This window comes from Chiloscyllium plagiosum, unplaced genomic scaffold (assembly GCF_037043375.1).
Source record: "Chiloscyllium plagiosum isolate Xiang-an unplaced genomic scaffold, Cpla_swu_hap1 HiC_scaffold_27, whole genome shotgun sequence".
Taxonomy (NCBI): Eukaryota; Metazoa; Chordata; class Chondrichthyes; order Orectolobiformes; family Hemiscylliidae; genus Chiloscyllium; species Chiloscyllium plagiosum.
In genome coordinates this window covers 3,406,085-3,432,260 of record NW_028270165.1, presented here as the reverse complement: position 1 = coordinate 3,432,260, position 26,176 = coordinate 3,406,085, and the positions used below count along the sequence as shown (strand labels likewise).

The window sequence follows — 26,176 nt, the reverse complement described above, 5'->3', positions numbered from 1 at the left end:
CTGGCAACAGCCTAAATCCAGGTATTCGATCCTCATCTGGTATAGACCTGCTCCGTCACTCAAAACAAAACTAGATTTACAATTTAAATCCATACGTGCTATTCTGCTAAATTAATCCAGTTGATTTGTTTTTGTTTAAAAATGTGAAAACCTCATGAACGGTTCTTCCAGTTAATCACTGGATATTCAAATTTCTCTTCAAATTAAAGATCATAACAAAACTGGGTGTCATTGTGGGATTTTGAACCTGGAAGATGTGCTTGTGAAGGTTGAATGAACAATATTTCAAAGTGAATGTTATCGTGTTCAGTACTAAGACTTTCTGGAGATGAAAAATTTGCCCTTGTGTGTTTTGCAACACTTAACCAAGGTCAGTTCCAGAGAATATGCAGTCATGTTGATCCGAGAGTTAAGAGCTGGCACAAACATCAGAAATAATGGAGGCAGGAGCACAGCAATTAGAGTTAGAAAGTTAGCCAAAAATATAAAAACAGGAAGGAAAGTTTCATCAGCTTTTCTTAAAAAAAGTTAAGAAAGGAAAGTGTTGGTTCTGTAGAAAATGAGTCTGGGGATTCAATAACAGAGGATAAAGAGATGATAGATGAATTGAAAAGAGCTTGAATCTGTCTTTACAAGAGAGGATACAAGTAACAGCCCAGAACTAGCTGGAAATCAGAAATTGAAAGGGAAGGAGGAACTGAAGACAATTACAATTACCAGGGAAGTCGTACTGAGTAAACTGTTGGAACTACGATTTCACAAGTCCCAGTTGGCCAAAGTATTTCATTCTAGACCCTTAAAGAAAAACTAGCTAGTGAAATAGTTAATGCATTGGTTTTAATTTTCCAAATGTCATTAGTTTCAGGGGAGGTTTCTTTAGATTGGAAAACTCCTTCCTTCAAAAAGGCAGACCGAGAACAGGAAACTGCACACCATTTATCTAAACATATGACATAGGGAAAATGTTCAAAGCTATGATTAAAGATGTGATGACAGGGCACTTGTATAAGTTCAGGCAGTGTGAATCTGTTTTTGTCATTGGGAAATAATGTTTTGAAGAACTGCCTCTCCGCACTGCGACTGAGCTGATGAATCTCATCCTAGTTTCAAACTTCCAGCTCAGCACTGTCCCCATGACTTGTCCGACCTGCCTATCTCCTTTTCCTGGATCAATGGTGCTGGAAGAGTTCAGGCAGCATCCGAGGAGCTTCAGCAAAATCGATGTTTTGGGCAAAAGCCCTTCATCAGGAATAAAGGCAGAGAGCCTGAAGCGTGGAGAGATAAGCTAGGGGAGGGTGGGGGTGGGGAGAGAGTAGCATAGAGTACAATAGGTCAGTGGGGGAGGAGATGAAGGTGATAGGTCAGGGAGGAGAGGGTGGAGTGGATAGGTGAAAAAGGAGCTAGGCAGGTCGGACAAGTCCGGACAAGTCAAGGGGACTGGAAGTTTGAAACTAGGATAAGGTGGGGGAAGGGGAAATGAGGAAGCTGTTGAAGTCCATATTGATGCCCTGGGGTTGAAGTGTTCCGAGGCGGAAGATGAGGCGTTCTTCCTCCAGACGTCTGGCGGTGAGGGAGTGGCGGTGAAGGAGGCCCAAGACCTCCATGTCCTTGGCAGAGTGGGATGGGGAGTTGAAATGTTGGGCCATGGGGTGATTTGGTTGATTGGTGCGGGTGTCTCGGAGATGTTCCCTAAAGCGCTCTGCTAGGAGGCGCCCAGTCTCCCCAATGTAGAGGAGACCGCATCGGGAGCAACGGATACAATAAATGTTATTAGTGGATGTGCAGGTAAAATTTTGATGGATATGGAAGGCTCCTTTAGGGCCTTGGATAGAGGTGAGGGAGGAGGTGTGGGCACAGGTTTTACAGTTCCTGCGGTGGTAGGGGAAAGTGCCAGGATGGGAAGGTGGGTCGTAGGGGGGCGTGGACCTGACCAGGTAGTCACGGAGGGAACGGTCTTTGCGGAAGGCAGAAAGGGGTGGGGAGGGAAATATATCCCTGGTGGTGGGGTCTTTTTGGAGGTGGCGGAAATGTCGGCGGATGATTTGGTTTATGCGGAGGTTTGTCGGGTGGAAGGTGAGCACCAGGGGCGTTCTGTCCTTGTTACGGTTGGAGGGGTGGGGTCTGAGGGCAGAGGTGTGGGATGTGGACGAGATGCGTTGGAGGACATCTTTAACCACGTGGGAAGGGAAATTGCGGTCTCTAAAGAAGGAGGCCATCTGGTGTGTTCTGTGGTGGAACTGGTCCTCCTGGCAGCAGATACGGCGGAGGCGGAGGAATTGGGAATACGGGATGACATTTTTGCAAGAGATAGGGTGGGAAGAGGTGTAATCCAGGTAGCTGTGGGAGTCGGTGGGTTTGTAAAAAATGTCAGTGTCAAGTCGGTTGTCACTAATGGAGATGGAGAGGTCCAGGAAGGGGAGGGAGGTGTCAGAGATGGTCCAGGTAAATTTAAGGTCAGGGTGGAATGTGTTGGTGAAGTTGATGAATTGCTCAACCTCTCTGCGGGAGCACGAGTTGGCGCCAATGCAGTCATCAATGTAGCGGAGGAAGAGGTGGGGAGTGGTGCCGGTGTAATTACAGAAGATCAACTGTTCTATGGAGCCAACAAAGAGACAGGCATAGCTGAGGCCCATACGTGTGCCCATGGCTACCCCTTTGGTCTGGAGGAAGTGGGAGGATTCAAAGGAGAAATTGTGAAGGGTGAGGACCAGTTCGGCCGAACGAATGAGAGTGTCAGTGGAAGGGTACTGTTGGGGATGTCTGGAGAGGAAAAAACAGAGGGCTTGGAGGCCTTGGTCATGGCGGATGGAGGTGTAGAGGGATTGGATATCCATGGTGAAGATGCGGCGTTGGGGGCCGGGGAAACGGAAGTCTCCCACCCACAGCTTCCAACCATCACCTCAGGAGATCTCCCACCCACAGCTTCCAACCTCATAGTCCTGGAACCCCGCACTGCCCGGTTCTACCTCCTTCCCAAAATCCACAAGCCTGACCACCCTGGCCGACCCATTGTCTCAGCATGCTCCTGCCCCACTGAACTTATGTCTACTCGACACTGTCCTATCCCCCCTAATCCAGGAACTCCCCACATATGTTCGAGACACCACCCATGCCCTCCACATCCTCCAAGACTTCCGTTTCCCCGGCCCCCAACGCCTCATCTTCACCATGGATATCCAATCCCTCTGCACCTCCATCCGCCATGACCTTGGATACTGCCGGAACTGCTGTGCTCTTCCAGCACCACTGATCCAGAATCTGGTTTCCAGCATCTGCAGTCATTGTTTTTACCACCTTGATGAATCTCCAGTGCCGACAGGGAATGGAATCCCTTCCCCCATTCCCCACATTTCCACAGCTTCTCCGCAGTTCTGGTATCCTTTTAGCTCCCTGTTTCTGATGAACAAGTGAAAGTGTGATCATACTCAGGAAACGTGTACAGTCACCACCTACTGCGAATAGTGTAATGTTTCTCCATCTGTGTATCTGTTTACAGCTCCTTCCCACAGACAGCTCACTGGGGCACACTCTCTCCCAACAAGGGGAAAAGACATACAAATGTTGAGGAGTCAGACAAAATGCGGAAGCAATAAAATGTCGAAACACAGGGGAAAAAAAAATTGTGGCCCCCTGTTGGCATTTGGGCACTTAAAATCTGTCAGAAACACCAACATCCCAAAGAGCATACTGCGCATGTTTGTCGGTGTCAGCAACACATTGCGCATGTTTGTTGGTGTCAGCAAACTAGTGGGCATGCTCGTCACTCTGCGTTAAAAAAGGCGCGCGACCTTTTTTTGATTGCCCAATAGGGAGTCCTGGAGGACTGGAAGGACGTTGGTCCTCCTGCCAATCAGAGTCACCCCGTTGTCTGACTGCGGAAGTTGGACAATGAGGTTCCGAAGCTGCTGCTCGTGTCTGAATGAAGATTGAGCTTTATCCCAGACTGCAAATTCCTCTATCCATTATTTGTGAGTACGGCGCTCTCTTCTCTTGCCATCTTTTCCATTTAATTTTCATTTTGGGTTCAGTTGTTGACTTGCAGCAACTAAAAGGAAAGGGAGTGTGTTGGGGTGGGGACAGACTCTGGAAACGGTGCTCCAGGTCTGTGTCTTAATTGGCAAAATAGACAAGCGGGAGGCTGGAAGAACACAGCAAGCCGGGGGTGGAGAAGTCAATGTTTCCAGTGTAACCCTTTTTCAGGATTGGGGATGAGTGTAGGGGGCGATGCAGATAAAGGGTGTGCTGGGTGGTGAAGTGGGCATAGGAGTAGACAGGTAGAGGGTTCGACCTAGGCAAAAGTGAGGACTGCAGATGCTGGAAACCAGAGTTTAGATCAGAGTGGTACTGGAAAAGCACAGCAGGTCAGGCAGCATCCGAGGAGCATGAAAATCGACGTTTCGGGCAAAGCCCTTCATCAAGAATTTCCCCAGATTCGGGGAGTCCAAAGCTGGAGGGCGTATGTTTGAGGTGAGAGGGTAATGATTTAAAAGGGACGTGAAGGACAACTTTTTCACATAGACGGTTGTGCATGTATGAAACGAACTGCAAGAAGAGTTGGTGGAGGCTGGTACGATTATGTTTAAAATGCATCTGGCTGGGTACATGAAACGGGATGGTTTGGAGTCGTGTGGGTCACGTGCTGGCAAACGGGACTAGATTAATTTCAGATATGTGGTCGGCACAGACAAGTTGGGCCGTAAAGTCTGTTTCCATGCTGTGAAAGCAGAAGTGTGGCTGTGAAGACTGGACATTCTGAGCATCTTTCAAAGATGTAAAAACAATTACTGCAGATGCTGGAAACCAGATTCTGGATTAGTGGTGCTGGAAGAGCACAGCAGTTCAGGCAGCATCCAAGGAGCAGCGAGATCAACGTTTTGGGCAAAAGCCCTTCAGGAATAAAGGCAGAGAGCCTGAAGCGTGGAGAGATAAGCTAGAGGTGGGTGGGGGTCGGGAGAAAGTAGCATAGTGTACAATCAGTGAGTGGGGGAGGGGATGAAGATGATAGGTCAGGGAGGAGAGGGTGGAGTGGATAGGTGGAAAAGGAGATAGGCAGGTAGGACAAGTCTGGACAAGTCATGGAGACAGTGCTGAGCTGGTAGTTTGGAACTAGGGTGAAGTGGGGGAAGGGGAAATGAGGAAACTGTTGAAGTCCACATTGATGCCCTGGGGTTGAAGTGTTCCGAGGCGGAAGATGAGGCGTTCTTCCTCATCTGGTGTCTGGTGATGAGGGAGCGGCAGTGAAGGAGGCCCAGGACCTCCATGTCCTCAGCAGAGTGGGAGGGGAAGTTGAAGTGTTGGGCCACGGGACGGTGTGGTTGATTGGTGCGGGTGTCCCGGAGATGTTCCCTAAAGCGCTCTAATAGGAGGCGCCCAGTGTTTTGCCCTTACTGGGAGCAGAAGAATACAGACAGACTCTGATCTCACACCTTTAATGCATGGTCTGAGCTGAGATGATACCTTTTGTTATAAAACCTTAAGTTATTTCAATAAAGCGTCTTTCAGGAAGTTCTGGGATTTACATATTAATGATACCTGCAGACCACACTGAAAGGCTTAACGATCCAAGTTTGTTCAATATATCATTTCAGTGGCTGGACACTAATGTTTTTCTATAAATTCTGTGCCTTATGATGTTATTCTCCACAACCACCTGATGAAGGAGCAGCACTCCAAATGCTGGTCCTTCCAAATAAACCTGTTGGACGATAACCTGGGTGTGTGATTTTTTTTTTAAATAACTTTGTACAGGTTAGGGTGGATTGACCATGCTAAAGTGCTCACTGTGTCCAGGGAGGTGCTGGTTTGTGTGAATTGGCTGTGCTAAATTACACATCGTGTCCAGGAACGGATTGGTTATGCTAAATTACCTGTAGTGCCCAGGAATGTGCAGGTTAGGGTTAATTGGCCAGGCTAACTTATCCAGAGTGAAGATCTAGACCCCTCTTAAGGGGCTTTTTGGTTCGAGATTGGTCTAAAGAATCAATGGAATGCGGTCTGTACAAAGCAAGGTTATCAGTTTAATAAGGCAGCTTGACACAATTCTGTCCAGCAACACAGCGGTTAAAGCTTCTGTGTTCCATGGTGAAGTTGTGCAAGTACATTCAAAAATTACACATTATTTATTTAAGTTTTTTTAAGACACAGTACAGCCTTAATTACAAGAAAATACCAATCAAATATAATAAGGTGACATGATTTACAGCAGGTTAATCCAATGATATTTCCTGGGAAAGGAGTCTTAATTACATAAATCATCATGCCATGGTAGCAGCTCAAGGTTAGTTCAATTGGTCAATTAATGTGTCAGTGTTCATTTTAAGCAGACTCCATTGTCCTCTTATCTTTGGATTTTAGCTTAATTCTGCAAAACAGCAGGACAAGTTGAGTTCAATCATTATTCTTAGCCATTTTGCTGTATTGTTTTAAATTGAAAAGCCATTTTGTGGTTAGTAAAAATCTGCATATACTTGTTGCGTCTGACAATAACCTAAATTCAAATTTTAGATCCTCACCTGAAGCATCAGAGTCTGAGGGGTGACCTTATAGATGTTTGTAAGAGGCATGGATATGGTGAATACCCAAGGTCTTTTCCCCAGGGTAGGGGAGTCCAAAGCTCGAGGCCATATGTTTGAGGTGAGAGGGGAATGATTTCAAAGGGATCTGAGGGGCAACTTCACGCAGAGAGTGATGCATGTATGGAACGAGCTGCCAGAGGGAGTGGTTGTGGCTGGTACAATTACAACATTTTAAAAAGCATCTGGATGGGAATATGAATAGGAAGGGTTCAGAGGGATATGGGCCATATGCAGACAAATGAGACTAGATTAGTTTTGGAGATCTGATCAGATGAATTGGACCAAAGGGTCTGTTTCTGTGCTGTATGACACTAATCATCTTTGGAGAAAGCAGAAGTGTAGTTATGAAGACTGGACTTTCAGAGCAGCTTTCAAAGATGTTTTGTCCTTACTGGGAGCAGAAGTTGTTACAATGAAATCTTGCATTTGTGAGACAGCGACTTAGTGAGTGAGTACATCCCAGATTTTGGTGGAAAGTGGGAATTCATTGCACTGTGGGGATGAAGCTGTACCCTATCCAGTCATTGCTGCTGGTGGGTGAGACCAGACCTCAAGACTAAGGGGAGTAGATTTAGGACAGCAGTGAGGAGGAGAAAGTGAGGACTACTGCTTTTCCTGGAGTGTAGTGAATCTATGGAATTCTCTTCATTAAGTATATTCAAAATGGGTTTTTGCATGGTTGGGGAATTAAGGGTAGTTGGGGCAATGCTGCTAGAAGGAGCTGAGACGATGGATAGATCGGCCATGATCGCAATGAAGAATGGGGCAGGCTCGATAGGCAAAATGGCTGACTCCTGCTTTTATTACTGTGAAACTATTTCCCATAGCTAACCCACCTCATCTGCACATCACTGAGCACTGTGGGTAATTTAGCATAGCGAATCCACTCTAACCTGCACCTACCTGGACACCATGGGTAAATTAGCACAGCCAATCCAACCGAAATTACGCAACACTGAACACTGGCTAATTTAACATGGTCAATCCACCCTAACCTGGACAAAGTTAAACATCACAACACCAGATTATAGCCCAATGGGTTTATTTGGAAGTACGAGCTTTCGGAGCACTGCTCCATCATCAGGTGGTTGTGGAGTATAAGGTCATAAGGAACAGAATTTATTGAAGAAGATTAAAGTGTCCTGCCACTGAAATGATATATTGAACAAACCTGGATTGTTACCTCTTTCATCTTTTACAGTGGGTTGCAACTATCATTCATATGTAAATCTCGATAACATAAGGTTTTATAACAAAAGGTAACAACATCTGGGTGGCATGGTGGCTCAGTGGTTCTTAATTCTGCCTCACAGCACTTGGGACCCAGGTTCAATTCCAGCCACTGGCCACAGTCTGTGTGAAGTTTGCACATTCTCTCCGTGTCTGCCTGAGATTTCTCCCGGTGCTCCGGTTTCCTCCCACAATTCAAAAGTATGCAGGTTAGGTGAATTGGCCATGCTTAAATTGCCCAGTGTGTTACATGCACTGGTCAGGGGTAAATATGGAGAATGGGGCCTGGTGGGTTACTGTTTGGAGGGTTGGTGTGGACCTGTTGGGCCTGTTTCCGTACTGTAGGGAATTGAATCCAATCTCAGCTCAGACAATGCGTTAAAAGTCAGAGTCTGTCTTTATCCCCACTTGAATCTGACTAGTTCTGTTTCTAAAGTAGGAATTTATAAAATACAACGTTCTGACAGCTTGCAGATTGTGCATTTTTGAGCAAAATAGAATTTATCTGAAAATATAATTCTGCAAATGCAAATTCACCCCCATGGACTTGTGTGTGCTTACAGCTAAAAAGTTTATTTCCGTGCTGTGTATCTCTGTCTATTTGGTAACAGATGCTTTATTTCTGTTGGCATAAATATTGTTGTAAGTCATAGTTGGGTACTAATAGTTAGATATAAAGCAAAGAGAATTCCTCAAATAGGGCACTATCAGAATCCTGGGAGACCCCTATTTCTGGTTTACTTCCTATTGACAAACATTAAGCATGAGCACCTATTTATTTCTATTTTTTTGTTTCACCTTTTCTTGTTTGATTCCCTGGTATATTTGCACTCTGTGTCTGGTCGGTTGTCAGGCTGGGACATAGTGGATTGGGTTTCGATTGACTGAATGTTGTATTGTTCTGGAAGGTGTAAAGGGGGTGGGGGTGTTGGGGAATCAAAACTTCAGCAGAGCTGAGTACAGACCAACATCTTACTCTGTGGGAACAGGGAGATCAACAAAGGACAGAGAAACCAGGACCTGAAATCCGACCTGACACCGGATTACTGTGATCAGTGTTTTCATTAGCAATGCCAACCCTCTACCTTCACCTAGCTCCCCGTTTGACTACCCCCTCGATATTCAAGATCCAATCCTTGTCGTCCTGAAGCCATGTCTCTGTAGGGAGTCTCAGATCATAATTATTCTCTTCAATGTGTGCAGTCAGTTCATTCACTTTTGTAACAGTGCAGCACTTTTTTCGGTTTACATTTTTATGATCTTTGCAATCCAGTTTTAATTGCTGGTACATTAACTCTCCTTGTCTCCATCATTCTGTGATGTTCATTTCCCACATCACTACATTGCTCACTGGCCTTGATTGGGATTGGTCATAGTGCCCAGGGATGTGCAGGTTAGGTGTATTTGACAGGGTAATGTAGAGCGGTAGGGGAATGGGTCTGGGTGGGTTCCCCTTCAGAGGGTCGGTGTGGGTTCCCCTTCAGAGGGTCGGTGTGGACTCGTTGGGCCGAGTGGGGATTCTCTGAAGCGAAGGGATATTTACAAACGGTGCAGGACAGCGCAGGCGTAGTGCGTGCGCCCGGCTTGGCCCCGCCCATTCCCTCCTTTCGTGACGTCACAACGCGGAAGTGACACTGAATGAATGAAAATCCCTCCGTCTGGGCTAATCCTGGGGCGGGAAAATCTGTTCACTTGTAGCAACGGGAGTGATTCCAGGGAGAGAGCAGACCCTGTCAACTCAGGTATGGGAGTTAATTACCAGGTGAGGAGGACAGAGATTGGGAGGAGTAGATATCTTTTCTGTTTTCCTTTTCAAAATGCACCCGATTTCCACAAGTAAATGCAACAGGTATAAGTACAGCACATGCAGCTTCAAGCCGGCTGTGCATCCTCTGTTCTTCCTCTGCCTTGGCTCCAGCACTTTTGGCTTCCCTTCCCTTCTCGACTCCCCCCTCCCCCGCCGGGTGTTGATACCTCAATGTTTTTCCGGTTGTCTTTTGTGGGCTTTGAAAACTTTCCCAATCGTCTGAGTACAGGATTTGGGAGATTATGTTGCAGCTGTACAGGACATTGGTTAGGCCACATTTGGAATATTGTGTGCAGTACTGGTCTCTCTGCTGTAGGAAGGATGTCATAGAGTCATGGATGTTGTGAAACTTGAAAGGGTTAAGAAAAGATTGGCAAGGATGTTGTCAGGGTTTGAGCTGATCAGGATGGGGCTGTTTTCCCTTGAGTACCAGAGGCTGAGGGGAGACCCGACAGATTTCTATAAAATCATGAGTGGCATGGACAGGATAAATAGACGAGGTGTTTCCCTGGAATGGGGAATCCAGAACTAGAGGGTAATAGGTTTAGGATTGGGGGGAGATTTAAAAGGGCCCTAAGGGGCTACTCTTGTATTCAGAGGGCGGCGCATGTAAGGAATTAGCTGCCAGAGGAAGTGGTGGAGGCTGGTACAATTCCAGCATTTAAAAGGCATCTCGCTGGGTATATGAATAGAAAGGGTTTAGAGGGATATGGGCCAAGTGCTGTCAAATGGGACTAGTGATTGAGGATATCTGATCGGCATGGATGAGTTGGACCGAAGGGACTATTTCTGTGCTGTACATCTGGTAGACAATGGTCCTCAGAATTCTGTTCCCATTAGGCTCACCCTTAACTCTATTGCACATGGTCTCGGTGACGGTATCACATTCTGAAATGAGAAAAGACCTATAAATGCGCAAGGGAATAGTTCCGTTCCGGGTGTGTACATGGAGATGGGTATAGTTACTTATGATGCATAAGGCCTGTTGTTACCCAGCCAGTGGAATGCAAGCCATCTTTGTATATGGACAGGAGGTATAAGCTCCTTTTGTCTTACACGAGTGGGCGTGACAGGTCTCAAGTAGGCAGGTGATGTTATGTGGAATATGAACAATTGCACACCCATAGCCGGTTCCATTAAAGCAATTCTCATACGACCATGCAGTAGAGTGAAAAGATGTCAGCAAACAGGTAGCACGAGGCTCATATGGTGTTGGAAAGTGATACTGTATTTCTCTGCGGAGGGTCGGCAGTCGGGAGTCTGATGAATAGAATGGAATCGGGGACTGGGGACGGGGCAAGTAAGTCATCTTCCGATAGAGAGGAGTAACATACTACTGCCTCTGGGGTGAAGAGCGTTCTGTGGGCCTGTATAAATAAGTTGTTTGTGGATTGAGGAGTTTCCCTTATCAGGCTTCCCTTTTCTTGAGTTGGCCCGTCCTGCAAAAAGTGATGGTGTTCCTGGGCGCCCTTAAAATATTTACCATAATAACGGGGTTGATCACTTTTATCCTCACTAGGCTTTCGTCTGCAGGTAAGATCAAAAAGACATAACTCCCAATGATGTCTACTGTCCAGATGGACCATCTGGTCTTTCTGATGTAAGAGTCTATTGCAATAATCAATCTTCATCACGTTCCACACGTCAAAGGCGCCTGGTCCGGTCCACTGGACGACATCTCCTCAGCATGGGTGGTGGATAATCTCTGATCATTCCTGGTCGCATCCATACTTAGTGGCTTTCCCCATCAGGATGTTGTATGTGATCAGAAAGGTGAGGAGATAGCGATCCCCCATATGTCCCTCCTCTTAGTTCAAGTATCTGTAATATGATGAATATTAGAACAACAGCCAAATTCAAAAACCAAAATGGACAGGGTCCACTCCTTTTGTTGGGATTCCAGGATTCTCTCCTCCTTTTCCCCCCCTTTTGATTGGTGCGGTCAATCAATTTACAATGGTGCAGTTGGACCCAAGCTGAGCGCCCAGCGACTGTGACCACCGTAGGGGTGGGAAGTAAAACCTGGAAGGGGCCATTCCAACGAGGTTGGAGACCTTTGCCAGTCCAGTTCTTGATGAGCACCAACGCACCAGACTCTACCCGTGACGAGGCTGAAAGGGAGGGAACATCGCCATAGGCCGCACGCTCTTGGGAGTGAAAGGCACGCATAACACTAGTTAGAGCAAGAACATGTCCACATGACCGAAGCAATCATTGGTTGTGGACTGAGAAGGGAGCTGAATCATTCCAAGGGGTACGGAGGGGGTGACCAGAGAGACACTCAACTGGAGACAGTCGCATCTTGCCCGCAGACATGGATCGCATCTGGAATAAGGCCACAGGGATTAGCATAACCAGGAGAGGCCAGACTTGGCCATTAATTTGGCAAGTTTAGTTTTGCGTCTGGTTAAAACATTCAACAAGGCCGGCCGCCTGAGGATAAGCACCATGCAGTTGCCGACAAATACAAAGCTGGGAACAGAGTTCTCCGTTAATATTACCTACAAAGTGTGGTCCATTGTCCGAGCTAATGCACGCAGGTATACTGAAGCAGGGAATTATTTCCTTAAACAAAATCTTCACCACAGTCTCAGCAGTAGTGTTAGGAGGAGGGTAGGCTTCAATCCGCTTAGAAAAGACATCAACAATAAGCAAAACATATTTCTAGCAACTCAACTAATTTCTCCAACTCAATGAAGTCCAGTTGAAGTGTCTCCAAGGGACCCTCCAGCAAGGGAGTTCTCGTAGAGATACTTGAACTAAGATGTGGGGGATCGCCTACCCACTGACCTGTTTGATCACGTACAACATCCTGATCGGGAAAGCCACTGACTTGAGTATCGATGCGATCTGGAATGATCTAAGATTATCCTGATGTCTTCTGGTGCACCAGACCTGACGCTTTCAACGTGGAGTCACTTGAGCGATGGCGTGAGCTGCCAGAGGAAGTGGTGGGTGCTGGTACAATGACAAGTTAAAAGGCTCCTGGACGGGCATCTGAATATGAAGGGTTCAGATGGGTCAGGGCCAAGTGATGGCAAATGTGACTGGAGTCATAGAGATGTACAGCACAGAAACTGACCCTTCGGTCCAACTCGTCCTTGCTGACCAGATAGCCAACTCGGACAGATTTGGCCATGGGTCTGTTTCTGTGCTGTGTGACTCAAATTGTCTTCAGTGAACGCAGAAGTGTGGTTGTGAAGGCTGGACTATCAGAGCATGTTTTGCCCTGACTGAAAGCAGCTGAAAATGTGTTGTTGGAAAAGCGCAGCAGGTCAGGCAGCATCCAAGGAGCAGGAGAATCGACGTTTCGGGCATGAGCCCTTCTGCGCTTTTCCAGCAACACATTTTCAGCTCTGATCTCCAGCATCTGCAGTCCTCACTTTCTCCTGACTGGAAGCAGGAGAAGAGTTTGACTGAAGTGTGTCGGTGTTAATGCCTTGATGTCTCATTTTGCTCCCACCTTCCTGGGGTCATTAACCATTTCGTGTCTGGTCCTTCCTCAAGAAGCTGCATTGCAGGTTTACCCTGAATTGACACTTTTTTTTGCTTCCCAAAATCAGACCTGCTCACTCTCCGCAGGATCCCAGTGTTGTGAAAGATATTAACTTTCGGGTGGAGTTATCCAAAATTCAGAGAGATGTTAGTCTTGATGTTTTTGCTTTTTCTGCCCCTGTAAGATCCTGAATCAGCACCTTCAGGGGAATTAGTTAGAGCGGAGTGAGAACAGAGGGGGAGAGAGTGTGGGATGGTGCTTTCAATTTTGTGGTACAACAAAAGAATATTCCACAGAAAGTAGAATTGCTTTTTCTGAATTTCTACCCTGCACTGATGATCCCTTTTGTAATCCCTTTTTGCAGAGTATTTGAAAATGTGAAGAATGATGTTTCAAAATCAACGAATGAAGGGCTTACGCTCGAAACACTGACTCTCCTGCTCCTCGGATGCTGCCTGACCTCCTCTGCTTTTCGACTGACTGTCCAGCGTCTGCAGTCCTCACTTTGATGTCAATGTCTGACAGTCACACAATCCATCAGGACCGCAATGATTTTTGACTGTGATTTCTGTGAGAGGGATCAACGCTTTTTGGTTCCTGTTTGAGGACGTTTTCAGCATCAGTGGGACTGGACGAGAGACCGCACTGTTGCAGCGCACTGTATGTGGAGCCTGAAACAGTTATACGGCCTGGGAAGGGGATTTCACGGCAGGGAGGAGCTCCACACGTGTTTGTGTGCAGCTGAAGCTGTGGCCATGGAGAAACCTGAGGAATCCCACCCCGTGGAGAAACCGTGGAAGTGTGGCGATTGTGGGAAAGGCTTCCGTGTCCCGTCTGCCCTGGAGACTCATCGGCGCAGTCACACCGGGGAGAGGCCATTCCCCTGCACCGACTGCGGGAAGGCCTTCAGACATTCCTCCCACCTGTTGGCCCACCAGCAGGACCACACGGGGGAGAGGCCCTACAGCTGCCCAGATTGTGGGAAGGGCTTCAGGTATTCCTCCACCCTGCTGAGCCACCAGCGTGTCCACACAGGGGAGAGGCCCTTCAGCTGCCCTGAGTGCGGGAAGGCCTTTACCGACGTCTCCGCCCTGCTGAGGCACCAGCGGATCCACACAGGGGAGAGGCCCTTCAGCTGCCCTGAGTGCGGGAAGGCCTTTACCGACATCTCCTCCCTGATGAGGCACCAGCGTGTCCACACTGGGGAAAGGCCCTTCAGCTGCCCTGAGTGTGGGAAGGCCTTCAGTTATTCCTCGACCCTGCGGAGCCACCGACGCGTCCACACGGGGGAGAGGCCCTTCAGCTGCCCTGAGTGCGGGAAGGCCTATACCGACGTCTCCGCCCTGCAGAAGCACCAGCGGATCCACACTGGGGAGAGGCCCTTCAGCTGCCCCGAGTGTGGCAAGGCCTTTACCCACGTCTCTGCCCTGCGGAGCCACCAGCGCGTCCACACGGGGGAGAGGCCCTTCAGCTGCCCTGAATGCGGGAAGGCCTATACCGACGTCTCCTCCCTGATGAGGCACCAGCGGGCGCACACAGGGGAGAGGCCCTTCAGCTGCCCCGAGTGTGGGAAGGCCTTTACCGACATCTCCTCCCTGATGAGGCACCAGCGGATCCACACGGAGGAGAGGCCCTTTGCCTGCTCTCAGTGCCGGAAGGCATTCAGCAATTCCTCCACTCTGCTGACCCACCAGCATGTCCACACAGGGGAGAGGCCGTTCACCTGCTCTCAGTGCGGGAAGGGCTTCACCTGCTCCTCCAACCTGCGGAGCCACCAGCGGATCCACACAGGGGAGAGGCCCTTCAGCTGCCCCGAGTGTGGCAAGGCCTTTAGCGATTCCTCCAACCTGCTGACCCACCAGCGGATCCACACCGGGGAGAGGCCGTTCACCTGCTCTCAGTGCGGGAAGGGCTTCACCCGCTCCTCCCACCTGCGGAGCCACCAGCGGGTTCACGTGCCATCGCAGGGGGATTGAAGGAGTGATGGCCGAGTGCCATTATCGATTGGACCATCAACCCAGTTCCAGGGACTCCGGGTTTGAATCCCTCCCCGACAGATGGCAGAATTGGTATTTGGTCAGAAATGTGGAGTTGGGAATCTAACGATGAGACCGTTTCAGGGAGGGGGTGGTGCAGGGGAGAAAGCCCCCATCTGATTCACTCTCTCCCTTGTTAGGGAAGGGAACCGCCATTGTGGGAAAGGATTCACTCGGTTGTTCCAGCTGCATCCTTTACCCGGTCTGGCCTACACGTGACTCCAGACCCACAGCAGTCTGGTTGACTCTACACTGCCCCTTCCTGGCAAAGGAGTGGGGAGAAACTTACTTGGAGACAAGGTATGGGTTGAAATTGCTGAGTGAGGCAATACTTCCTCCGGGTTACGGCTGTACCAAGGATCCGATTACAAAGGGACAACTTGGTGCTGGCCAATAGTAAAGACAGTGAGAGGGGTGGGACAGGGGAGGTGTGGTGTGTGCACTTTGACCTTGAGCTGTTCAAAAAGCAACTACTTTTTTCTCTGCCTTTTTGCTGGGGGGATCTGAAGCTGTAACAAAGTTGGGTTGCAATAAAGGTTACCTGAACTTACCACCGGGCTCAGACTCTCATTGAAAGCTTTGAGCTCCAAGAAGTTTTTGTTTTAAAGCTGCTCATTTCTTTCAGCCTCCTGCACTAAGTTTAGAACAAAGAACATAGAACAATCCAGCGCAGAACAGGCCCTTCGGCCCTTGATGTTGCGTCGACCTGTGAACTATTCTCGTTCCCCTACACTATCCCAAAATCATCCATGCACTTATGAAAGGATTGTTTAAATCTCCCTAATGTGGCTGAGTTGACTACCTTAGCAGGTAGGGCATTCCGCTCCCTTACCACTCTGTAAAGAACTTGTCTCTGACATCTGTCTTAAAGCTATCCCCCCTCAATTTGTAGTTATGCCCCCTCGTACACGCTGACGTGATCATCCTCGGAAAACGTCTTTCTCTGTCTACCCTATCTAATCCTCTGATCATCTTGTATGTCTCTATCAAATCCCCCCTTAGCCGCCGCCTTTCCAATGAGAAAAGGCCCAAGTCTCTCAGCCTTTCCTCATAAGACCTTCCCTCCAGACCAGGCAACATCCTGGTAAATCTCCTCTGCTTTTCCAATGCTTCCACATCCTTTCTGTAATTGGGTGACCAGAACTGTACACAATATTCCAAGTGTGGCTGCACCAGCGTTTTGTATAGTTGCAGCATGATATTGCGGTTCCGGAACTCAATCCCTCTACCAATGAAACCTAACACACCGTATGCCTTCTTCACAGCACTATCCACCTGGGTGGCAACTGTCAGGGATCTACGCACATGGACTCCAAGATCCCTCTGCACATCCACACTACCAAGAATCTTTACATTGACCAAGTACTCTGCCATCCTGTTATTCTTCCCAAAGTGCATCACCTCGCATTTAGCTGCATTGAACTCCATTTGCCACCTCTCAGCCCAATTCTGCAGTTTATCCAAATTTCCCCCTGCAACCTGTAACATTCTTCCAAACTGTCCAGTACTCCACCGACTTTAGCGTCGTCTGCAAATTTACGAATCCATCCACCTATGCCTGTGTCTAAGTCAGTTATAAAAATGACAAACAGCAGTGGTCCCGAAACTAGTAATTGGACTCCAGACTTAATATTTTCCATCAACCACCACTCGCTGCCTTCTTCCAGTTTCTAATCCAAACTGCTAAATCACCCTCAATTCAATGCCTCTGCATTTTCTCCATCAGCCTCCCATGTGGAACCTTATCAAAGGCTTTACTGAAGTCCAAGTATACCACATCAACTGCCCTACCCTCATCTACATGCTTGGTCACCTTCTCAAAGAACTCAATGAGATTTGTGAGACGCGACCTGCCCTCCACGAAACCATGTTGACTGTCTGAAATCAAATTGTTGCTTACCAGATGATTTTAAATCTTCCCTTATAATCCTTTCCAAAATCTTTTCTACAATAGATGTAAGGCTCACTGGTCTATAATTACCTGGGTCATCTCTGCTGCCCTACTTGAACAAGGGCACAATATTTGCAATCCTCCAGTCCTCCGGTACTAAACCCGTAGACAATGACGACTCAAATATCAAAGCCAAAGGCTCTGCTATCTCCTCCCTAGCTTCCCAGAGAATCCTCGGATAAATCCCATCCAGCCCAGGGGACTTGTCTACTTTCACTCCTTCTCAAATTGATAACACCTGTGTGTAACTGACCTCGATCCTTTCGAGTCTAATATCTCGTACCTCATTCTTTTCCTGAGTGAACACCGATACAGGGTCCATGCTCAACTTCTCACTTCTGTCCCTATTCCTACCCTAATCATCCTTTTATTCCTCACATATCGATAGAAAGCTTGAGCGATTTCCTGTATTCTATTTGCTAAAGGCTGCTCCTGTCCTCTCTTTGCTCTTCTTAACTCTCTCTTTAAATCCTTCCTACGTGATTTGTAATTCTCCATCGCCTCATCTGTTCCATCTTGCCTCATCAACACATAAGCCTCATGGAACAGCATCATAAGACACAGAACTTATATCAAAACATCAGTGTCATGCAACTGATAGAATATATTGAACAAACTTAGATAGTCTTCATCTCTTAGAATGGGTGTGGGCTTTGGTTCATTAATATGTAACACTTTTAGAGTACTCAGTACAGTTCTGTTGGCCCTGTAATAGGAAGAATACTATTAGAGAGGGTTTAATAAAGATTTACCAGGATGTTGTAAGGACTGGAGGGTTTGAGGTTATAAGGAGAGGCTGGGACTTTATTCACTGGAGCACAGGAAGTTGGGGGGGGGGGTGACCTCATTGAGATTGATAAAATCATGAGGATTGGAGGTAAGGTGAATAACAAAGGGCTCTTGCTTAGCGTCGGCGAGCTCAAAACTAGGGGGCATTTTTTTTTAATGTGAAGAGGAGAGATTTAAAAGGAACCGGAGGGGCAACATTTTGAAAGAGTGTGATTTGCACGTGGAATGAACTTGCTGAGGATGTGGTAGATGCAGGTACAGTGACAACATTGAAACAGCATTTGGATGGGTACATGAATGGAAAGGTTAGAGGGATATGGGCCAAATGCAGGCAAGTGGGACTGGTTTAGTTTGGAATCCTGGTCGGCATGGACGAATTGGACCGAAGTGTCTGTTTCTGTGCTGTATCCCTTTATTGAAACTGGTAGAATTCTGAAAGGGGCTTGACAGGATAGATGCAGATAAAATGCTCCTTTGGTGGGGAGGGTCATCGAATTCCGACAATGTGGAAGCGGGCCATTCAGTCCATTGATTCCTCTCTGGCCCTCTGAAGAGTATCCCACCTATACCCAACCCCTTACTGTGTATTTCCCATGGCCAAGCCACCCTAACCTGTATATCCCTGGTCACTATGGGTAACTTAGCACGGCCAATTCTCCCTAACCTACACCCGAATCTATAACTTACCTTCTCAAGAATGTAATTTAAATGCAGTGCATTTCTAAATAAAATGTCAGTCTGACTCAACATTGGGACACAAACAGAATTCACACCTATTGTCTCTACTTATAAATAGGGTAACGTCTCTTCGAAATGTAGATTCATTTAGATATAACTGCGTCACTTTACATATTAAGATATCCCTTTGAGTGTGTCCACATACCTTCGAAATATAATCTCTTTATTTACATCTCTTTATTTGCAGAAATACCAGTTAAAATGTCCATGTCCCTTTAAAATGCAGATTGCTCACTTTAGATATGACGCCGTTCCGTTAGATGTTGGAATATCTGTTTAAATTGAGCCGTGAGCTTTCCCAATGTAGACAGGGCTCCTGGAAACGTGGCAGTGTCCCCCCTGCAGCTGCAGAGCGAGACAGGAGAGTTTGTTTTTGTGAATGAGCAGTTGTAGCGCGAGGTGGCTGTTGCTTGGTGACGGTGAGGCTCCCCCGGCCCCGCCCATCCCCCCGTGCAGACGTCACGCGGGGGCGAAGGCGGTTGGGAGGAGAAGTCGCTCGAGCGGGGAAGCGGCGGGAGGGCGGCCGTTAGGAAAATGGCGCCGTGCGGCCCGGGGCAGACACCCGTCACTGGGCACCGCCGCCTTCCTGGCGCAGCTGCTGTGTCACGGCCACACCGGCCGGCTGTACAGCAGGCAGGAGCCGGTGAGCATTCTGGAGGCGGATGGGGTTAAGGGCCTGCTTGGGAACTCGTCGGCCGCCTGGGTGGTGGAGTTCTACTGGTCGTGGGGCGGCCCCTGTGTCAACTATGGGGCCACCTGGAAGGTACTGGGCCCGGGAGGTGAAAGGTGAGGCAGGTTGTGGGGGGGGACGGAGGGGAAGGAATGTGGGGCCTGTCCTGTCATAGTGACATTTTACACTCACTTTCCATCTGCTTTTACTGGCGCTTGTGCTGTTTGCCCCTCACTGTTTGTTTAATCCTTGTGCTGTTTGCCCCTCACTGTTTGTTTAATCCTTGTGCTGTTTGCCCCTCACTGTGTGTTTAATCCTTGTGCTGTTTACCCTTTGCTGTTACTTGTGCAATTGCTGAGGGTAGTGTGTAAATACTAGTGAAGGAGATTATGCACCAGCATGTGTATGTTCCTCAGGCATTGAAGGGGCAGGATCTGTTGAGAATGGTTGGTCAAGTGTGTGGTGTACTAAACCTTGTTAATATGGGTATAGTTATGATTTGGAGATGCCAGTGTTGGACAGGGATGTACAAAGTTAAAAATCACACAACACCAGGTTATAGTCCAACAGGTTTAATCAGCTGATGAAGTAGCATCGCTCCGAAAGCTAGTGTGCTTCCAATTAAACCTGTTGGACTATAACCTGGTATTGTGTGATTTTTAACTGGGTATAGTTTGTTACTTGGAAAATATACTTTTTATTATTTAGAGTCATAGAGATGTACAGCATGGAAACAGACCCATTTGTCCAACCTGTCCATGCCAGCCAAATATCCTAAATTAATCTAGTCACATTTGTCAGCACTTGGCTCATATCCCTCTAAACCCTTCCTATTCATAGACCCATCCAGATGCCTTTTAAATGCTGTAATTATACCGGCTTCCACTACTTCCTCTGGCAGTTCATTCCATACATGCACCACCCTCTGCATGGAAACGTTGCCCCTTAGGTACCTTTTATACCTTTTTGCTCTCGCCCTAAACCTATGCCCTCTAGTTGTGAACTTCACCCCAACACTGAGGAAAAGACATAAAAACATTGAGCAGCCAGACAAATGCAAAAGCAATAAAATATCGAGGCACATAGTGTAAAACAAATTATGGCTCTAATCCTTTTTGTTCTGAGGCATAGGGAACACTTAAAATTTGTCAATAACATCAGCATTGCTACAGAGCATATTGTGTACACTCCTCAGTGTCAACAAGCAGGGCACATGTTTGCCGGTGTCACCAAAACATTGGGCATGTTCCTCACTGTCGGCAGAAAAGGGGCGAGACCTACTTTTGATGGACAAATAAGGAGCACTGGAGGACCAGAAGGAGAGTTGTCCTCATGCCAATTGGAGCTCCCCTATTGTCTGAATGCGGAAGGTGGACCATGAGCTTCTTAAGGTCCTGCTCCTCCTCTCACACTGAATGAAGATTGAGCTTCACCTCAGACTGGAACTTCCTTCCTCTGTCCAACATCTGTGAGTACAGCACTCTCTTTTCTCACCCCCTTTTCCATTTACGTTTCATTCTGGGGTTCAATTGTTGACTTGGAGCAACTGAAAGGAATGGGAATGAATCCAGCGAGGGGATAGACTCTGGAAAAGTTAGTCCATGCCTGTGTCTCAATTGGCAAAACAGACAAGCAGGAGTCTGGAAGAATGCAGCAAGCCAGGCAGTATCAGGAGGTGGCGAAGTCGACGTTTCGAGTGTAACCCTTGTTCAGGACTGGGGGTGAGTATAGGGAGAGCTGCAGAACAAGGGTTTGCTGAGGGCAGGGTGATGAAGTGGGGATAGGTGTAAATAGGTAGAGGGTACGACCTGGTTGGTGAATGTGAGGAAGGAACCTAGTTGGTGGCAGGGAGGTGGAGGGGCTCGGAAGGGAGGTTATTTGAAATTGGAGAACTCACTGTTGAGTCCTTCGGGCTGTGGACTGCTCAGGTGGAAGATGAGATGTTGTTCCTCCAATTTGCACTTTGGTTTGTTGTGGCAATGGATGGGGCCAAAAATGGTCATGTCAGAAAGGGAGTGGGAAGGGGAATGAAAATGGGTGGTGACTGGGAGGTCCAGTCGGCCTCTGCAGACCTTGCTGCGATGCTCGGCGAACCATTCCCTAAGTTTATGCTCGTGCTCCCCGACGTAGAGAAGGCCACAGTTGGCAAATACAGTACCCCAACGTAAAGTTACAGCCTTTGCTGTGAAAAAAAGTAGAAAGGTATATTGTTTAAATGGTGATATATTGGGATGTGGAGAAAGTGAGGACTGGAAATGCTGGAGATTAGAGTCAAAAAGTGTGGTGCTGGAAAAGCGCAGTAGGTCAAGCAGCATCCGAGCAGTAGGACAGTCGAGGTTTTGGGCGCAAGTCCTTCATCAAGAGTGATGCGTGGATGTTCAGGGGGCATCAGTGTCCATCTGTGCCAGTTGTCAGACAGGTGCAGCAGGCAATGAGCAAGGCAAGTGGTGTATTAGCAAGAGGAATTAAGTTCAGAAGCGGGGATGTCTTCCTGCAGTTGGGGGGGTCATTGAATATTCGAGGAGATAGTGAGGTCTGCTGATGCTGGAGATCAGAGCTGAAAATGTGTTGCTGGAACAGCGCAGCAGGTCAGGCAGCATCCAGGGAACAGGAGAATTGACGTTTGATTCCTAAAGAAGGGCTTATGCCCGAAACGTCGATTCTCCTGTTCGCTGGATGCTGCCTGACCTGCTGCGCTGTTCTAGCAACACATTTTCAGGTCATTGAATATATTCAAGGCTGAGTTCATCTGATTTTTATGTGGATGTTTATGGGGAAGGCAAGAAAATGGTCTTGAGATAAGTACAGAACCGAGTTACAGAACCATACAAGCACAGAAACAGACCCTTCAGTCCAACTAGTCCATGCTGACTATGTTCACCAGCTAAACCAGTCCCACCTGCCAGTGTTTTGTCCCATACCCTTCTGAACATTTCCTAATCATGTAATTATCCAAATGTCTTTTAAACCTTGTAACTGTACCTGCACCCACCACTTCCTCTGGATATTCAGTCCACACGTGAACCACACTCTGTATATAAAAAATATTGTGCCCTTCAAGTCTTTTTAAAATTTCTTTCTCCTCTCACATTCAAAATTTGCTCCCTCATCTTGAAACCCCCAGCCTCGCATTCACCTCATCTCTCCCCTCATGATTTTATAAACCTTGATAAGGTCACATCTCCACCTCCTATGCTCCAGTGAAAAAAGTCCCAGCCCATCCACCTAGATGCAGGTAGATCCATATCCAGTCATGATCGGTTCAATGCTGGTCCCAATTCTCTCTCACGGTGTCCAGGACAGCAAGAGACCACAAGACATAGGAGCAGAAATTAGACCACCAGGTCTGCTCATTCCATTCAATCATCGCTGATCAGTTTCTCAATCCCATTCTTCCACTTTCAACAAAGTGAAAACGGACGGAGAGAGTGTGGGATGGAGATTTTCCGCTTCTAGGGAATAATAGAGGAAAGAGAGTTCACTATAAATTAGAATTTTTGGGATCGGCTGATGAGTCGAGGAGTGTCAGTTGGAGTTTAATTTAGAGAAGTCTGAGGTTTGCATTTTGGTCAAGCAATCCAGGCAGGACTGATGCAGTTAGGGGAATGTTGCAAAATAAAGAGACCTTGGAGTGCAGGTTCATAGTTCCTTGAAAGTGGAGTCTCAGGTGAATAGAATAGTGAAGAAGGCGTTTGGTTTGCTTTCCTTCATTGCTCAGAGCATTCAGTATAGGAGTTGGGAGGTCATGTAATACACCCTTCCCCCTCAAATGTATGGTATCCAACTGCTTCATTGTTTCTCGTGAATACAGCCCACACCTCCCGCTACTGCCATAACATGAAAGCACTAGCTTTTGGAGTTCTGCTCTTTTATCAGGTGGTTGTGGAGAATAAGATCATGATCACAGAATTTATAGCCAAAGGAGTCCAGTGTCATGGAGATGTGATACATTAAACAATTTAGATTAAATCTTCCATCTTTTAGAATGGGGTTCTGTTCTTTGGTATGTTAATCCCAGAACCTGTTTTCAGTAACTTTCTCAAGAACGTAATTTAAATACAGAGCTTTTCTATCCAAAATGTCAGGCTGATTCGACATTGGGACCCAGACAGAATTCACACCGATTGAAGGTTAGGCTGGGACTTTTTTCACTGGAGCACAGGAGGTTGAAAGGTGAAGGTGTCGGGTGCCTCATTAGCAAGTTTGCAGATGACATTCAGATTGATGGAATATCAGATAGTGAAGGGGACTGTCAGATGATACTGCAGAATATAGATTGGAGAGTTGGGAAGAGAAATGGAGTTTAATCCAGATAAATGCGAGGTGATGCATTTTGGAAGGTGCAATTCGAGAGCAAACTATACATTAAATGGGAAGGTCCTGGGGGGAATTGATGTACAGAGAGATCTGGGTGTTCAGATCTATTGTTCTCTGAAGATGGCAATGTCTGTCAGTAGAGTGGTTAAGGCAGCATACAACATGCTTTCCATCATCGGACGGAGTATTGAGTACAAGAGCTGGCAGGTCATGTTAAAGTTATATAAGATTTTGGTTCGGCCACATTTGGAATACTGCTGTACAATTCCGGTCGCCAGATTTCCCAAAGGATGTGGATGCTTTGGAGAGGGTGCAGAGGAGGTTCACCAGGATGTTGCCTGTTATGGAGAGCGCTAACTATGAGGAGAGGTTGAGTAGATTAGGAGTATTTTCATTGGAAATAAGGAGGTTGAGGAGGGGTCTTGATTGAAGCCTATAAAACCATGAGGCATGTAGACAGGGGTGGATAGGAAGAATTTTTTTTTCCCCCATAGGGGAAGACTTAATTACTAGGAGTCACGAGTTCAAAGTGAGAGGGGAAAGGTTTGAGGGAGATCTACATGGAAAGTTCTTTACGCAGAGGGTGGTGGGTGCCTCATGCAGTGGAGGCAGTAGGGCTGGGATCGATAGCGTCATTTAAGATGTATCTAGACAGATACATGAATCGGCAGGGAGCAAAGGGATACAGATCCTTAGAAAATAGGCGGCAGGTTTAGGTAGAGAATCTCGATCAGCATAGCCTTGGAGGGCTGAAGGGCCTGTTCCTGTGCTGTAGGTTCTTTGTTCTCTTTATAGAGGTTTCCAAAACCATGAGGGGCATAGATAAGGTGAACGGCATGTGTCATTTCAAGATTAGGCTGCAAATTAAGGTGAGAGGAGAAAGATTTTAATAAGAGATGAGGAGCACCTTTTTTGTAAACAGAGTGGTTTGTGTGTGGAATAAATGTCCAGAGGAAATAGTGGATGCTGGATGTGTAACAACATTTAAAAGACATTTGGATAAGTACATGAATAGGAAAGGTTCAGGGGGATATGGGCCAAACACAGGTAGGTGGGACTAGTTTAGTTTGTGAATATAGTCAGCATGGACTAGTTGGGCTGAAGGGTCTGTTTCTGTGCTGTATGACCCTTTAACTGTTCTGTACTGGTCTTAAAATCATTTTACTTGCCTTCCCCCAGAAACATCCACTTCTTTCTTGTTCTAAAATCAGACGAACTCAGCCTTGAATATATTCAATGACCCCCTAACTGCAGAGACTTCTGAACTCATTTCCTCTTGCTAATATACCACTTGCCTTGCTGATTGCTTGCTGCACCCGTCTGACAACTGGCAGTGACTGGTGTGGAAGGACGCTGAGGCCACTTTTTACATTCACACATCATTCCTGAGGAAGGGCTCATGCCTGAAACGTTGATTCTCCTGCTTCTCGGATGCTGTCTGATCTGCTGTGCTTTTCCAGTGCCACACTTTTCAACTGTCTTCTCCAGCATCTGCAGTCCTCACTTTCTCCACATCCCAATATGTCACCATTTAAACAACGCACCTCCTTTCAGCGGTTATTTGTTCGTAACTGAGGCTATAACTTCACACTGTGGGACTGCATTTGCCATGTGTTTGCCAATTGAGATACAGACCTGGACCAACGTTTCCCGACTCTGTCCCCTCCCTGGATTCACTCACTTTCTTCAGTTGCTGCAAGTCAACAATTAGCTTCTCATTGGTCTATTTGAAGAAGGATTTGCGCCATTTTTGCAGACAGCAAAGAGCATGAATGGCTTTTGTTGAACCAGCATGGAAACAGACCCTTTGGTCCAACCCGTCCATGCCGACCAGATATCCCATCCCAATCTAGTCCCATCTGCCAGCATTTGGCCCATATCCCTCCAAACCCTTCCTATTCATGTACCCATCCAAATGCCTCTTAAATGTTACAATTGTACCAGCCTCCACCACTTCCTCTGGCAGCTCATTCCATACACGTACCACTTTCTGTGTGAAAAAGTTTCCCAGTAGGTCTCTTTTATATCTTTCCCCTCTCACCCTAAATCTATACCCTTGACTTCTGGACTCCCCCACCCCAGGGAAAAGACTTTGTCTATCTATCCTATCCATGCCCCTTTGTAGACCTCAGCTTCCGACGCTCCAGGGAAAATAGCCCCAACCTGTTTAGCCTCTCCCTATACCTCAAATCCTCCAACCCTGGCAACATCCTTGTGAATCTTTTCTGAACTCTTTCAAGTTTCACAAAATCTTTCCAATAGGAAGGAGACCAGAATTGCACACAATATTGCAACAGTGGCCTAACCAATGTCCTGTACAACCGCCACATGACCTCCCAACTTCTGTACTCAATACTCTGACCAATAAAGGAAAGCATACCAAACACCACCTTTACAGTTCTATCTATCTGCGACGCCAGTTTCAAGGAGATATGAACCTGCACTCTGAGGTGTCTTCGTTCAGCAACACTCCCTAGGACCTTACCATTAAGTGTATAAGTCCTGCTAAGATTTGCTTTCCCAAAATGCAGCACTTCACATTTATCTGAATTAAACTCCATCTGCCA

At 47.1% G+C, this 26,176-nt stretch overlaps 3 protein-coding genes across 4 annotated transcripts in view; all 3 read left to right on the top strand.

Moving 5' to 3' along the window:
* LOC148142883 (uncharacterized) overlaps nucleotides 1-13,756 on the top strand; it is a 74,054-nt gene extending 60,298 nt beyond the window's left edge. Inside the window, exons 1-2 of one of the 2 annotated variants that reach the window (XR_015751048.1) lie at nucleotides 3,895-3,968; nucleotides 13,473-13,756. The gene's annotated coding sequence lies outside the window, so the exon portion shown is untranslated. Of the gene's footprint in view, nucleotides 1-3,894; nucleotides 3,969-13,472 lie in introns of those variants that run through there. The other variant, XR_015751049.1, reaches the window with a different exon arrangement.
* Nucleotides 13,757-13,908: 152 nt separating this feature from the next.
* On the top strand, nucleotides 13,909-15,099 carry LOC148142882 (uncharacterized; the record flags this gene model as incomplete). Its single annotated transcript, XM_087975757.1, has 1 exon — nucleotides 13,909-15,099. A coding segment is annotated over one exon (1,176 nt), but the record flags the coding sequence as incomplete, so codon positions are not given.
* Nucleotides 15,100-19,123: 4,024 nt separating this feature from the next.
* Nucleotides 19,124-26,176, top strand: part of LOC148142881 (uncharacterized) — a 38,766-nt gene continuing 31,713 nt past the window's right edge. Inside the window, exon 1 of the mRNA XM_087973879.1 lies at nucleotides 19,124-19,408. The gene's annotated coding sequence lies outside the window, so the exon portion shown is untranslated. The remainder of the gene's footprint in view (nucleotides 19,409-26,176) is intronic.